The sequence below is a fragment of the Sander vitreus genome, chromosome 4, assembly GCF_031162955.1.
Source record: "Sander vitreus isolate 19-12246 chromosome 4, sanVit1, whole genome shotgun sequence".
NCBI lineage: Eukaryota > Metazoa > Chordata > Actinopteri > Perciformes > Percidae > Sander > Sander vitreus.
The window spans coordinates 11,942,611-11,955,734 of record NC_135858.1 but is presented as its reverse complement, the minus strand read 5'-3'; the positions used below and the strand labels follow the sequence as shown (position 1 = coordinate 11,955,734).

Sequence of the window (13,124 nt, the reverse complement as noted above, 5' to 3'; positions counted from 1 at the left end):
AATAATAATAATAATAATAATTATTATTATTATTATTATTATTTTTTTTTATTTTTTTTTATTTTTTTTTTTATTTTTATTTTTCGAGTCTCTTAGCCAGGTTCAGTCGGTCACAATAGTCTGAATGATCAGTCCACCCTAACCCACATCCAGCCAGATAACCTCTGTGTTTTCAGGAAAGTGTGCATCAGACACCTGAATAAAGACACTAAAGTGTTTACTAGTGCTGGCATTAAAGGCTAACAAGGGGTCCAAATGGGAACCAATTGACAAATGGACTGAATGCACGTAGATTATTCTAATAATAATCTGCGATAAGAGTACACCTTAAAGAGAATTCTTCATTAAATGTTGATTTCAGTTCCTGTGTGGGTGTTTATTGGTTACAAACAAACTACACAATGTCTGCCTACTTTGAAAACAGCATGTGATCGCAGAAAAACATGATGGGTGGACTTGTGGTTGCCTATAAATAAAATCCTATTTGGTCAGCTACAGTTTGTGTGTTCTCATGCAGAGAAACATGGTCTGTTAATATATGGTATAAACAAAAAATGACAAACCTAATGTCTCATAAAGAACAGTTACAGTGTATAATTTTGTGTGAAGTATATATATTTTTAAAAGACAAAGATCCCTTTGTGCACAGTTACGCTCAGGAACATTACCATTAGCCCAAGAGACTGGCAGGTTCAATGCCACTCCAGAGGAGGACAGACTTTGTTGTGTGAGCTAGGTGTATTTTTTGTTTTACTGTCTGTTCTATGAGGACATAAGCTTATTTCTTTTGGCTGGATGACTGACAAATGTGAGTTGTGCTTCAGGAAGGGAACCTTTTTTGTAGCAGATTTTATTTGCCAAGCTTGGGAGAGAAGGCAGAATATTTGGTTTAAGACCGAGCTGTAGAATAACCTGTAATTCTGTAATAAAATGAAATATTTGACCACTGCAACTGCACTTTTTGTGTCTTGCAAACCCATGAGGGTTGGGCACTTTGTGTGCATGACACAAAAATCAATCAATCAATCAATCAAGCAATTATATGGTCTTTATTATCATAATCTATGTATGATAATTACTGTGTTTAATATGTTTGTTTTCATCCTCTTTAATGTGATGATATCTTCAAGAGACTGCATTTCAGCAGCTTACTTAGGACATAAGTAAGAGTGCCTCTGGCTCCGTAATAATGTTTACCCACTGAAAGCGGACCCCCCCCCCCCCCTTGTAGTCTTGTTAAAGCACTGACAATGTTATGCATACATATACCATAGAGATTCACTGATGATTTTTTAATTTCTGGAGAAAATAGTCAAATTAAACATCACACCTTTACTCAAACTGTTAATTTCCTGAAAATGGCAATTGCTCCAATCATTTAACAAATGATTGATTACTTAGAGTTACAACAAAGTCTCTTATGATTCTGATTCTGTTAGCTATAATGCACTTCTAGCTCCAGCACATTGCAGCTCCTTGTCACTTATTCACAACAATGACTTTAATACTAATCCTGTAGATTCAGCCATTTCACAGAATTCTGTGAGATCAGGTTGGTAGATTTGTATTGAATAAAGACAGGAACAGGTTAAACACACACATATTGACAACATGCCTCTTCACACCAGATTTTTGCCTCATCACATTTTCTGTTTTAGCATCTTCGAAGCAGAAATCAGCAAAGAAACTACATTGCTTCTCTTTGTGATGATGGAGCAGGCGCCCGTTCATCTAATAATAGACAGCAGACAGTCTCCTCTGAGACAATTATCTGACAGATGTGGTGTGATTGTGTGAATGGTGGATCTATTGTATGCCCTACTGTCAAAGAGTTTTTGTTTTGTTCATTACAGTCTTATGACACCATGCAAGAGATGAAACACACCCACACAGTTTCAAAATAATTGTTTTAATTTTCTCCATCAGCCATGGATTCCAGCACGTGGCCTCCACGTCACACATCAGCACCTCGGACAGCAGCCTGCCTACTGTGGATGGAGCTCATCTTCTCAGCTGCAGGAGGATGTTTTTACTGGAAAACTGCGGTCTGTAACTGTAGGTATGGAGACGTTTGTGGGGTTATTTTTGAGCTGGCGTGCATGAAAACCAACTGAAAATCAAGTTTTAACATCCTGGAGATCCTGGACACGTTGCTGCAGCCTGCCATGTGAAGTGACATTTTATTGTCCTTCATTCTGATTCACGAAGGCCTTGATTTAATTTGGTAAACATTTAATGATGATGTGCGGTTGTTTTTTTAACAACCCGAAAGGGACGGTTGCAGTCTGCGGTCTGTTTGCAGGAATCCATATCTGACACCCTCTCAATCTGCCTGATTTGTGGCGCAGAGTACTGTGAGTGCAAGTTGTCGGGAAATGTTTTTTTTTTATGGTTCATCAGATGTTCTTTTTTCGTATACATTTATAACATGCAACGCTGCTGGATTGTAACTTTGTAACCGGGTTGTCGGACCGGCTTTAGGAGGGAAGGCGTTGGACGAAACCCGCTTGATCTAAAGAGAAAAAAAAGGCTTCAGAGAAGAAGAAGAACAGACGAGGAAATAGTGGTGAATTGAAGGATGCGACTGCGAGACAACAAATGATGCACGCGTGTCACCTCGTTTAATTTCATTTCCCCTGTAGGTAAATGTAACCCAAATATAATTCGGCTTGGATAGTTGTTAATATAATTTGGTATCAACCCCCTCACACACCCGATCGTTGTTTTTCCGCCTGAAGAAGAATAGACACCAAGCTTTTGTCCTCCTCTTTTGTCCTCTGCTGATTTAAAAACACCAATAGGAACACACTGGGATAGCCTAGCCTATACAACCGGATTGAAAATCTAGGCAAGGCAAGATAATATGAGGTTGGACCCTTCTGACTTTAATGTGGGTGCTTCACAGGTCGTGGCTTTCAGCCTCTATTGGCTCTATCCATGAGAAATAATGCTTCCCTATTGGCTGGATTGCGGTGCACATGCTATAACAACAGGATATGCAAAGAGCTATGGCTGATCTAATAGCCTATCATGTTTCCCGCATGCTTTTTTGACCGAAATCTATATTTTCTTTCATTGGATGTCAACTGCTACTTGAATCAAATGGTTTGGATTCCATAATAATAATAATAATAATAATAATAATAATAATAATAATAATAATTAATAATGGACCTGCCACAGTCAAGCTGACGGCTGTTTTATCTCACAAAGCAATTGTGCCTGTGTAGTAAAGCTGCTGAAGAATGTTTAAGTATCGGATCCGTATGTTTTTCAATGAACTCAAAGTGTTGTTACTGATGCGCTCTGGATCAAGCAGGAGGACTGACACGGGCACAGACCCGGACACGCAGACCAGGATGCGAGGGCTCGCTATAGGAGGATGTGGTTGGCCGCCGTTGAACTGCTCTCACCGGGATGATGAGGAGGAATATTATGGCTCTGACTCCCGGCCACCCAGCCTGGCATTGGAGGAAACAGAAGAAGAGAAACACGAGGGAGGAGGCCTGGACGCCGCTTCCCTCCCGAGTCTCTCAGAGAGCGGGATGCGATCACCGCAGTGCCGGATATGCTTCCAGGGGCCGGAGAAGGTATAGTTAAATATTAAAGCTATTACTGTGGGTTGCTGCGCTTTAATAAGACGGTCAGCTACTCGGTAGGACCCTGCTGGTGGCTATGAGCAAACCTCCAGGTTTGCCTGCAGGAAACTCCAGGACCCGGTAGGAACCCGCACTCCAGCAGCAGGTATACTTGCTGGTTCATGGGGCCTCAAAGCACGTGGCTCCTCTGAGGAAGTTGAAGTTGAAATGTCTTTAATGTCCCCAAGGGGCAATCTGGTTCACAACAGGTAGCCAACACATACACATTCGCACAGAAACACATAAAAACATGAGATAATAAATAGATAAGACCATAAATACACATGTACACTATAGCCTACTTAAATAAATGAAAAAAATATGTGCTGTGACATGGGCAAGGATGGCAGATGACCTATAGTCTAAACCCAACAGCTGATGGTACAAATTATCTCAGGTGCCAAAATGGCCATTTCCCTCTGTGTGGCTCTGGCCTCATACACATACCCAATGCTGTTGAGGTCAGTGCCAATTATTTTCCGACATATGTTTACAGTTTTTCCCAGACTGTTTTTGTTGATTACACTCAAATTGCCAAACCAGCAGATCATAGCAAAGGTTAAAATTTACTCAACAAAGGATGAATAAAAAGTTTTCAGAAGTGATCTGTTGACATTAAACCCCTTCAACTTCAAGTCTGTTCAGGTCACAAGGACGTGTTCCCTACTCCACTGCTGTTTGAGCTCAAGAATCCATAGAAATGCCTGCTATCATGAAAATCTTTCAGGAAAACAAACCCAGTAGGCAACTCTCAGAAAAGCACAATACATTAAAAGACATTCAAAGTTTACCCATTTAAGAATATTTTGCAAAATATTTGTACATTATACAAATAACGGTTTGGTGCACCATTTTAGAGTCCAGAACCAGTTTTTCAGCATTAAAGGGATAGGTCTACTCCGAAGACAGATTAAAAAAAAAAAAACATCAGAATTTAAGCAGCAGAGGTTGAGCTAGGCTATTTTAACTTTAAGTGTGAGTCAAGCTTAAAAGAACACACCGACTTTTTGGGACTTTAGCTTATTCACCGTAACCCCCAGAGTTAGACAAGTCGATACATACTCTTCTCATCTCTGTGTGTGTTGTAACTCTGTCTGACGCCCCCAGCGCTAGCTAAGCCTAGCACAGATCCTGGAGGTAACCGGTTCCAATTAGCCTACTGTTCCGAATAAGTGGCAAAATAACACCAACATTTTCTTATTTACATGTTGTGATTTGTATAGTCACAGAGTTTACAAATAACAAGGTCATATGAGACACATCCATCTTCTAACCGTATACAAACTGGGAACTATATTCTCAGAAAGGCGAAGCACTGCTACTTCTGCTACTTGGGCGGAGTGATTTGCTAGCAGCACCTGAAGCCCCGTGGTGAGGAGCAGAGAGTTTGCCTGGAGTTCGCTCAGATTTGGAGTAATAGAGTCAACAATTACTAGATAGTAAAAGCATAGTGACTTTGTTATTTGTACACCCTGTGACTATACAAATCACAACATGTAAACAGGAACATGTTGGCGTTATTTTGTCACCTATTCGGAGCAGTAGGCTAATTGGAACCGGTTACCTCCGGGATCTGTGCTAGGCTTAGCTAGCGCTGGGGGGCGTCAGACAGAGTTACAACACACACAGAGATGAGAAGGGTATGTATGGACTTATCTAACTCTGGGAGATACAGTGAATAAGCTAAAGTCCCAATAAGTCAGAGTGTTCCTTTAAAAAAAGGATCCTACATTTCCCATATTGCAACTCATTAGCATCTTTTTATAAACCTCCCTACTTTGTAAATGTCAACTTTGTCCATGTCAGTTTGCAGCGCAGGTTCTCCGTTATAAATGTGTGGTCTCCAAGGTGGAACTGAGATAACCCAGATGACATCACTATGACATCATCAGGGTTATTTTCTCTGATTTGACTAAGCTCTTCCAGAGCCACAGAAGACATTATACGATTAGCAGAGTAGTGGTCCTCATAAGAAGTAAACTGATATTTGTGTGGAGTGCCCTTTTAAGCTATTTAGTTGTGCAAACAATTCTGTTTTAAAAACTCATTATGCACCAAACTCTTTCAGATATCTGTAATTGTGCATCAAGTCTGCTCCGTAAAAGTCTAGAATGACTGAGACTAAAAAAAAGAAATTAATCTATCAACAGTCAGCTGAAAATAACAGTGGACAGACGAAGGGCATCAGTTAGGCTGGAGAGAAGCAGGACGAGCTTTATATTTACTATGTGAACCAGTGAAGTCCTCACAGTAATCAATTCAGATTCTGATGACTCAGAATCAGATTTATTACCAAAATAAGTTTTCACTTGCAAGGAATTAGCCTTGGTGTATTTGGTGCACACAATAAATTAATTAAAGATAATAAACAATAAAGTAAAGTACTGCTACAGTCGAGAACATAAATACAGAATATATATACTGTGTTACAATAAAAATTATGTAAATATTAGAAAGGAAAAGATGGAGGGCTGTATGTTTGTTTGTGCAGGGTGTGCAAAAATATTGATCATGGAATGTGCAAAGGTTCACGTTATATTTACTGTATATAACATTACATTAGGCTCTTACAGCATTAGGATATTTAAAAAAAGCAATTAATTCAGAGAATGTTTCCTCAACATAAAATAAATGTATACTCATCATAGTTCAGGGGGATTTGAGCGAGGAAGGCCGTATAAGTTCAATAACTAAGGTAATAGAGGGATCAAACCTTTGATCATTTCTTTAGGCTGCAGAAAAGGTCACACGAAGTACAGCTCAAGTGTCTTCCACTCACATTAAGGAGAACAGAGAGGGTGGACGCACAGAAAGTTAAAATGTTTTTTTTAAAGCTTATGTCATTCTTATCCGAGACATGGAGGTCTGAGCCTTTAAAATCTAACGTATGAAACCAACCTTGAAGAGAAAGACTTTGCTAGAGGTCTTAGAAAGTTTCTATTTCCCCTCCAGATATCCAACTAATTAAAGACCTAGCACATCACCTGGAGTCAGACAGAAAATAAAGTGAGATGTGCACGAGTGTTGTCAGTCCAAGGGCCTTAGGGAGTCTCGTACTGACAACAAAAAGCTGCACCAGATGTCCTGTGATTTCTTTTGAGGCCACAGAAAAGTGACACGTGAGAAGCAAACTGTACCAGATGAAGGCGTTAAGCAGCAGATAGTAAATTGTATCACAACCAGTAAACCCTTTACTCTCACTTTATTACATTGTGATTCATTCATTCATTTATTCCAAATATCTGGTTAGATGATATCCTCTGCATATACAGTGTCAACCACTGACATTTTCCTTTCAAGTCAGCACATACATAAATATTCGTGAAAAGAGTTTGTGATGCTTAAAACATCTTCATAATAATAAGTGCACTCGCTTTTATGTCCTAATTATTCATAATTAAATGGGGGATCAACTGCCGAAAGCTTTTCTTAGGAATTCTGGCCCATGATTTCTGTAAAGTTAGGAGCTGATCACTGCTCCAAAAATATCATCCCAAATGTTTATCTGGACTGAGATGTAGTGACTGGGCAAGCTGATGAATTCATGCAACTGTTATAGAGACGTTGGACAGTTGAAGATATCAGATCCTATGGCTCTGTACACAACTGAAGGAGACACATTGACACTGGGAGGTTACCTGAACAGTCACAGAATGACGCATACATATGAATGACATATTTTGTGAATGAAATTTGTCTTGGGCATTTGAGAGAACGCAGGTGGCGTAGCAGCTCACAGCCTACAGTATATACACACACATATAGCTGTATACACGTACAATTAATCTTCAGGTAACATTCAGTAATACACACACAGATTCATATACACCAGAACATACACACAAAGAATATTGCATGATGGAGAAAAAATGGAGAGAGCCACTAGTTATTTTGTTCATATGTTCCATATTATGCACCAAGCAGAGCACAATTGTATGAGAGAGTTGCTTTTAGAGTTATAGTATTCCATAATTGGTCAAATATGCCCTATAAAGCAAACCAAGGTCACACAGTCTCAGAAAATTGTGGTTAAAAAGTGCAGCTCTGGTTTGTTCCAATGAACTCAAAACAACCATAAAAATAGAAGTCAGTTGGCAATGAAAGTGAATGTAACGGGGATGTTAGACTCAGAGGCATTGAACCAGGAAAGCTCAGAAAGGAAAAACATTCCTGGACCTGTGGATAGTAGAAATGAGATGAGTTAGCTTCATCACACTTTACACTGTAAGACAAAAATCTGTAGAAACGCGGATTATGTCCTGGCAGAAAATGACCAGTAACTTTTCCGTTAAGTTTACGGACATTTCTGTTCATCCAAAAATGGGAAATTCTGTAGATTTACAGTGTATCCTAGGTAACTTTTAACGGTAACTTTTAATTTGTGTTAATCCAAAAAAAAAATAAATACAGAATAAACCCTGTGAAAAATCATCGCAGAAGTTTCCTTCATATTAACACAGTATATTAGCTGTATTTCTACGGACCTTTTTTAACAGTGAACCTGTAACAAAACCAGACCCCGTTTTGACTATTGAAGATGTTACAGTCATTAAAGACCAGCAAACCTAGGAAGATGTAGGAACTCAACAGAAACCTTGGGGTGTTATCCTGACAGGATTCATGGCAGTACAGTTATCAAAGCTTTAATGCCAATACTCTTAAAGTGACAGAATTAGAGGGTACAAGAAAGATGCATATATTGAAGGTGATGTGATATTGTTGCCCTTATTACTTAATAGTTAATGTGACTTTGAAACCCTTTCTCTAATTGACAAATATTATGAAACAATATTGGAGACAGGATTGCACTTGTCAATAAATTAGACAGATAGACTAATCATGTTCAACAATACCGAAAATGTGTTGGGAAAGAAAGAAAACACTAACAAAATACAAGTTACATTCAAGTATAGTTTCATATTGATTATATGTGTTGGCACTTGCTTCAAGCTATTTTTATCTATCTTTTTTTAAATCCCTTTGCCAGCTTCATGACAGGAACAACTTACTGAATAAAATACCCTCAAATAACACTGTACCTTCAGTAGATAAAATGTGACATTAACATTGTCCGGGCTGGGGAAGCAAGTTGTTCTTTTCATGATAAAAAAATCTTTATTTTTATTTTTACTGTCATCTCCATCAAATCAAATCTTGTAACAGGCAAATTCAATAACAGCTTTAACATCCAGCGGCCTCTGCTGAATGCTGTGTGTCCCATGCAGCTGTTTTTTGTGTCCTGCAGGGGGAGTTGTTGAGCCCTTGTCGCTGTGCTGGCTCTGTGCGCTGTACTCACCAGTCCTGCCTTATCCGCTGGATCAGTGAGAGAGGCTCCTGGAGCTGTGAGATCTGCTACTTCAAGTACCAGGTTCTGGCCATCAGCACCAAGAACCCACTGCAGGTACAGTCACTCACTCAGAAAGCTGTACTTACTTTCTTAGTCTCTGTAGTCACCTTTAATGTATACACATTAATACAGGGGTATAAACATTTAAAGGAGCTATATGAATAAAATCTTTGACATTAGACTGCCAGCCTACAGTGTATGGCAGAAAGCCATGTGCAAACTTTACATTGCCAGATTTGAGTGAATGATTGGCAGAAAAGCATGGTAATCAATTTAGCGGTCATTGGTCATACGGAGAATGTAATGGCATACAATAGAAGCCATGCAGTGTTTACATTACCAACACCACAGAGGCATTTTGGACTGATTGTGTTCAGTCAACATGCACTGATTCCTAACAGGAAGCACATTGCTGTTGGCAGATAAAAACCGAGTATCTCAATTTTCACCAAGCTATTTATACTGGGGGATGAATGGAGAAGAAGAAAGTGATGAGGAATTGTAGGAAGATGCCAAGAACCAATTAATGAGACACTGCACATTTCAAATAGTTGGCACATACATTAACACACATTAACCAAAATGTGTGGCACAGAGACAGTACGTAGAGAAACAGACAGTATCACCAAATGTTGCCAGCCTCTGAATGCTGGAACAGAGATATTATCAAATGAAAGCTTGTTCCCTCAGTTGCCTGTCTTGCTATAGACAATGCCGGCATCTCAAAATCAACACTATAACTATAATATTTTTGGAGAATTGGTGTGATATGGTATTAGTGAAGTGGTTTAATTCAATCAGGAACTTGAACATAGGTTGAAGCCTGAGCAGCAGAGGTTCAGTGATGTGCTGACTGTGTCTGTGATGATGTGTGACTTGTAGCAGCCCTGCAGTGACTCACATATAACATAGCACTGTAGTTACATCACTTTGAAGATGTAGTGCTTCACAATCAGAAACTAAGAGGGAATTGGGTCAATCAAGAATTTGTCTCACTGAAGTCGGTCATAAGTAATCCACATTGTCAAATAATGTCTGAAACTGAGGCAAACCTTGCATTATTACAGTATCTCATATAGAATCATTTTAAAATTGACATCTACAGTTCAGGGTTTCAGTCCATTTTTGCGTCTTACTCTGTCTTTTCTAGTGGCAGGCCATCTCTCTGACTGTGATTGAGAAGGTGCAGATTGCGGCCATTATCCTGGGCTCTATGTTCCTGATCGCCAGTATCTCCTGGTTAGTGTGGTCCTCTCTCAGCCCTTCAGCCAAATGGCAGCGGCAGGACCTTCTCTTCCAGATATGCTACGGCATGTACGGCTTCATGGATATAGTTTGTATAGGTAAGAGACACAGATATTTATTTCACAGGAGGTTGGTGTAAATATTAACACGTTTTTACAATTCAACAAGTTGTTTTGACAAATTGTGTTTATTTTACACGTCCATAATTTCCTAATAATTTTCCATAAAGAACTATGTAATTTAGATACTATTTATCATGAATATGGAGACAGTGTTAAATGATATATTTTCACTTAATTCATTCCAATGAATTGCTATCTAGAGAATATTTTAGTCAGTGCAGCTGAAACTGAGGCGAACCCTGCATTATTACAGTATCTCATATAGAATCATTTTAAAATGTACATCTACAGTTCAAGGTTTCAGTCCATTTTTGCGTCTTACTCTGTCTTTTCTAGTGTAGAAAAGCATGAAAAAAGCTGAGCATGAAAAAATGGGCAATTTGTCTACAGGCAAGCATACAATTAAACATGTCAAAAAATAAATAAGTACTTACGTTTAAATAGAGCAGTTTTTTCAATGGAAATCCTGTTTTCCCTATAATTAGTACCAAATTACATAGTTACTTGGGGAAACCATTAGAAAATTAGAGACCTGTAAATAAAGTGTTGGCAATCTGGCTTTCAATTAACACGTCTTTCACTCCCTTTATTAACAAGACATGTTAGTGACTCTGTGGCTTCGGCATGCTAACATGGTCACAATGTTTACATGTTAAGCAGGTATATATATATTTCCTACTGTATGTTTACCATGTTTACCATATTAGTTTAGCATTTTAACATGCTAACATTTGAGTACAGCCGAGGCTGATGGGAATGTCATTAGTTTTGCAGGTATATGGTTATAGACCAAAGTATCTGAGAAAGATCAATTTTGTCCTGAAGATGGCGCTGCATGAAAAGTCAGTGGATCACCAAAATAATAACAATTCATGCAGAGGGGAAACCCCATGGCAATCATTCCAACAGTATAGACATTTCACTCAAAACCCCAAATCATGGCAGCGCCAGAGGAAAAGTCAGGAGATCACCAAAGTTAGTAGGCTTCATGGGCATCATGAATATCTTTACCAAATTTCAGAACAATCTATTTAATAGTTCTCAAGACATTTTACTAAAAAGCCAAAAACGTCACTGTGCAGGTGGTGCTATAGAATAAAAGCCAGGTGATCACAAAGTCAGTAGGACTCATCCTCAGGAAGCCATGAATGTCTGTACAAAATTCCATGGCAATCCATCCAAATAGTTGTTGAGATGTTGCTATCCTTATCTCTTACTTTTGTATTTATAACTCAGGGAATGCAAAGCACAATATAGATAGTTTACACATACAATACAGAAATTGAGTGAGTCCATCCATGTGCATATTTGTTTATTAAATAAAACATTTGTGTTGCAGGAGTGTATTTGTTGCATTCTTTCTCTGCCTCTCTTTCCTCTCTTGGGAAGGGATTTTCATTGACACGTGGCTCTCACCAAACATCAGTCCAAAATACCCACAAACAAGTCTAGTATATAAATCTTTTTATTTTTGAGAACTTCTTATTCACTCTGTACCTTCTGTACCTTTTAGTACTTACTGATTCTTATTGAACAAACAACTGATTGTCTATATGTAACCCTGCTTCCTGCCCCTGACCTCCCCCACCCTTTGTCTATTATGCCCAGGTCTTATAATCCATGAAGGATCGTCTGTTTATCGGATCTTTAAGCGCTGGCAAGCAGTGAACCAGCAGTGGAAAGTGCTGAATTATGAGAAAGCAAAGGACTTAGGTGACCCCATCAGTTCCAGCATTAAAAGTTGTGTTGAGAGGACCTTAGACAGCAGACGGAGGGCAAGTCGACCTGTCAGGACTATTCTTAACCACCACTGTGGCTATACCATTTTGCACATCCTCAGCCAGTTAAGACCCAACAGCCTGCGCAGAGCCAACCATGAGGTGGTCATGAGGGTAACCACTGTATGAGGCTGGGTTATACAGACAAAAGTGCTACGATGTTTAAGGAGGAGATCAAAGTGTTGATTGGGATTTTATTAAAGAATCCTGATCTGCCACATAAACACTGCCGTTAACTTCTAGGCTCACATTTCGCTTGCAGAATCTACCTGAGCTCAAAGTGGACAACAAGAAATATTTCTGCGATTTAGGCAAAGGGAGAACGTTGCAGTTTTATTCGAGTTTTTAAACTGCAAAAGCAAGACTAATGAGAAAAAATTTATACATTTAAAAACAAAAAAAGCTTTGATTCTTAAAGCTATTAGCCATTTTTACCACCACGACTAATGGTACAAAATGTCATTGAAATGTTTTTGATTTGTTTTGCTTTCTTGATTAATGTCAAGTTTTATTTGGATTTTTCTCTATAATAGATAGTTTGACACTGAAAATAATTGGGCCCCTACTCATGTGACCACCATAACAATGACCCCAGCCCCCCTCATTTTTTTAATGTATTCCTGAAGGTCTGCCATGATCTGATGATGTTTTTTCACTCAAAGCAGCATTGATGAATCAGACATTAAAAAGCCAAATACAACTTTGAGACACAACAAAATTGCTTAAAATATACATTAAAGTACAATTCATGTTTTTAATAAAGACAACTTGGTAGGAAAACTTGTGTGTTTTGTCTATTTTTTAGGCAACAAGATGGATCTGAGAACAAAAACTCTTGGTATGATTTGACTTTCCTGTTGGGATTACCCAAATCTCAGATTTTTAACACACACACACACACACACACACACACACACACACACACACACACCCTGGGTTTGTCTCTCTTCAATGTCAACTATCAAACAAAGAAAGAATTTTAAAAGAATCTGGG

General features: G+C 38.7%; 1 protein-coding gene across 1 annotated transcript; it reads left to right on the top strand.

Moving 5' to 3' along the window:
* The first annotated feature begins 3,134 nt into the window (after nt 1-3,134).
* LOC144516212 (E3 ubiquitin-protein ligase MARCHF9-like) lies at nt 3,135-12,910 on the top strand. Its single transcript, XM_078247419.1, has 4 exons — nt 3,135-3,590; nt 8,884-9,039; nt 10,136-10,328; nt 11,961-12,910. Exons 1-4 carry the CDS (start codon nt 3,246-3,248, stop codon nt 12,257-12,259), a joined length of 993 nt encoding a protein of 330 aa, XP_078103545.1. The 5' UTR covers nt 3,135-3,245; the 3' UTR covers nt 12,260-12,910.
* The last annotated feature ends 214 nt before the right edge of the window (nt 12,911-13,124 follow it).

Bases quoted from the DNA above. Each gene is read 5' to 3' on its own strand.
- LOC144516212 (XM_078247419.1), top strand. From the start codon at position 3,246: ATGTTTAAGTATCGGATCCGTATGTTTTTCAATGAACTCAAAGTGTTG. The intron at 3,591-8,883 runs GTATAGTTAAAT...TGTGTCCTGCAG, and splicing joins GCTTCCAGGGGCCGGAGAAG to GGGGAGTTGTTGAGCCCTTG. The intron at 10,329-11,960 runs GTAAGAGACACA...TATTATGCCCAG, and splicing joins CATGGATATAGTTTGTATAG to GTCTTATAATCCATGAAGGA.